At 58.2% G+C, this 1,797-nt stretch overlaps 1 protein-coding gene across 2 annotated transcripts in view; it reads left to right on the forward strand.

Moving 5' to 3' along the window:
- Positions 1-465, forward strand: part of TIMM21 (translocase of inner mitochondrial membrane 21 homolog (yeast)) — a 5,094-nt gene extending 4,629 nt beyond the window's left edge. For both annotated transcript variants that reach the window (XM_004684035.2, XM_012725754.1), the window contains exon 6: positions 55-465. In XM_004684035.2, coding sequence (XP_004684092.1) covers positions 55-150 — 96 coding nt within the window. In that variant the 3' untranslated portion in view covers positions 151-465. The remainder of the gene's footprint in view (positions 1-54) is intronic.
- The last annotated feature ends 1,332 nt before the right edge of the window (positions 466-1,797 follow it).

Here is a 1,797-nt window from a genome sequence, read left to right on the forward strand (position 1 = left end):
GGCGGGCTCGGCGCCCCGCAAGGGGCTCACCGTGAGCCGCGGCGCTTCTTCCAGAACCCCGACAGTGGCGAGTACGAGTTCCGGTACATATTTGTGGAAGTCGACTCCTACCCAGGAAGAACCATCATCGTTGAAGATAACCGGCCCTGAGGCGATGACGCTGCTGCCGCACCCGGCTCTGACGTCACCCCGCGGGCCCCGGGCCGGCTCCGGCCGCGCGTCCAGACCGGCGAGGGGAGGTTTGTGTGAGGCTGAGGAGTGCCGAGCGCGAGCGCGGGCCCGGGACCAGCCCAGGCCAGAGGTCGTCGCCCACAGGCTTCTGCTCTGACTCGTTTCTTGGTGAGAAGCCTTTTTTACTACAAATTGACTCCGGGAAAAGTAAGGGTCTTTTCCTCTTACTTTTTATTTTTCTTCAGTATTTTTTGCTTTTAAAATAATGTAACTGAATAAAGTGTGAAATAAGCAAACGAAGCAAAAGCGGTGTCCAGCGTTCATGGTTTATTGAACTGCTTGTTTTCAGCCCTTTCCCGGCCTGGCCCCCTGGGGTCAGGCAGCCACCTGGGCGGGGAGCTCAGGGTCCCCCGAGGCGGAGCCTGGGCTCACCCCACTGGGGAGGGCCACCCGGTGCTGCTCATGGCGCGCCCACAGTCCATGCTTAGGAGCCCCGGCCGCCTCCTCCAGCGGCATGAGCTTATGAGTTACTTTGGTGACCAGAAGTAAAACTCTTCGAAAAGAAGCTGCTCCGAGGAGGCTGTGTGGCTACGGGCGATGTCCGTCAGGCTTCAGAAGCCTGTCTTCCCTCCTCACGTAACGGGCGCTACATGTTCCGTTGGTCTTTTTTGAAGAGCTGCTCCAATGAGCTTGTGCTTTCTGGTTCCGATTCCGGCATCTCGTCCTCGGGCGCAGCCCCCGTTTCCTCCTAAATCTGAGCCCTGCGGACATTCTGACCGTGGTCACCTCCCCATCTCATCTACACGAACTCAAAACAGTTCCCCCCAAGACCGGTGTTGTTCAGCCCCCACCAGTAGCCTCGTCAGGATGCCGGGTAGGGCCGCCTTCCCCCCCGGAAGCCGCCTCCTGGCCGAGAGCCGCAAGGTGAGGCAAGATGGCCGGGTATGCCCCGACAATGAGGCCCCAATCCCGCCCTGCCCCGGCTGCTCTGCGTCAGCCCTAGTGACCTTCCACAGCACCGCTTTTGTTGTGTGGCCCCAGCCTGACAGCTCCCAGCCAGCTCCCAGGTGTCCACGTGGCCATTACACTCAGCGTGGCGCTGACGTGTTCCGTCTGCTGGGTTTCCCAGAGTATGGGGTGTGTCACTATGTGGGCATCCCTAAGCAGAAACCACGTCCCGGGGTTCTGTCCTCGAGGGCTGCCAGAGCTCCTGAGGGCTGGGGTTTCGGCGCACCCCTCTGGGGAGGCTCAGTGTAGGCCATAAAACTGGAGGATGTCCCTGCTTGTGGTAAAATGCAGTAAAGGATTTGAAGTCCTGAGACACCGAGTCGCAGCTTCCAGGAGTGGGGGAGAGGCACCCTCAGGATCGCCATCCCTTGCGATCTACCATAAGAGTTTAAAAGATTTTTCCAAAAATGCACAAAATGATGTAAAAATAAACTTAAAATTCAAAAAGTTAAAGACTTTTCAAAAAAATGTAAGATCGTCATCCAGGGGCATTTGACATCTTGCAAATGGGGAGGTGAGCACAGCACCCTGGAGGGATGCACGGCCGCAGCGCCTTGGGCTCTCAGCTTCTGGCCACCCAAGCTCAGCCCAGGGGGCCCCCAGATGAACCCCACGCAG

This window comes from Condylura cristata, unplaced genomic scaffold, assembly GCF_000260355.1.
Source record: "Condylura cristata isolate star-nosed mole 26May11 unplaced genomic scaffold, ConCri1.0 scaffold00016, whole genome shotgun sequence".
Lineage (NCBI taxonomy): Eukaryota > Metazoa > Chordata > Mammalia > Eulipotyphla > Talpidae > Condylura > Condylura cristata.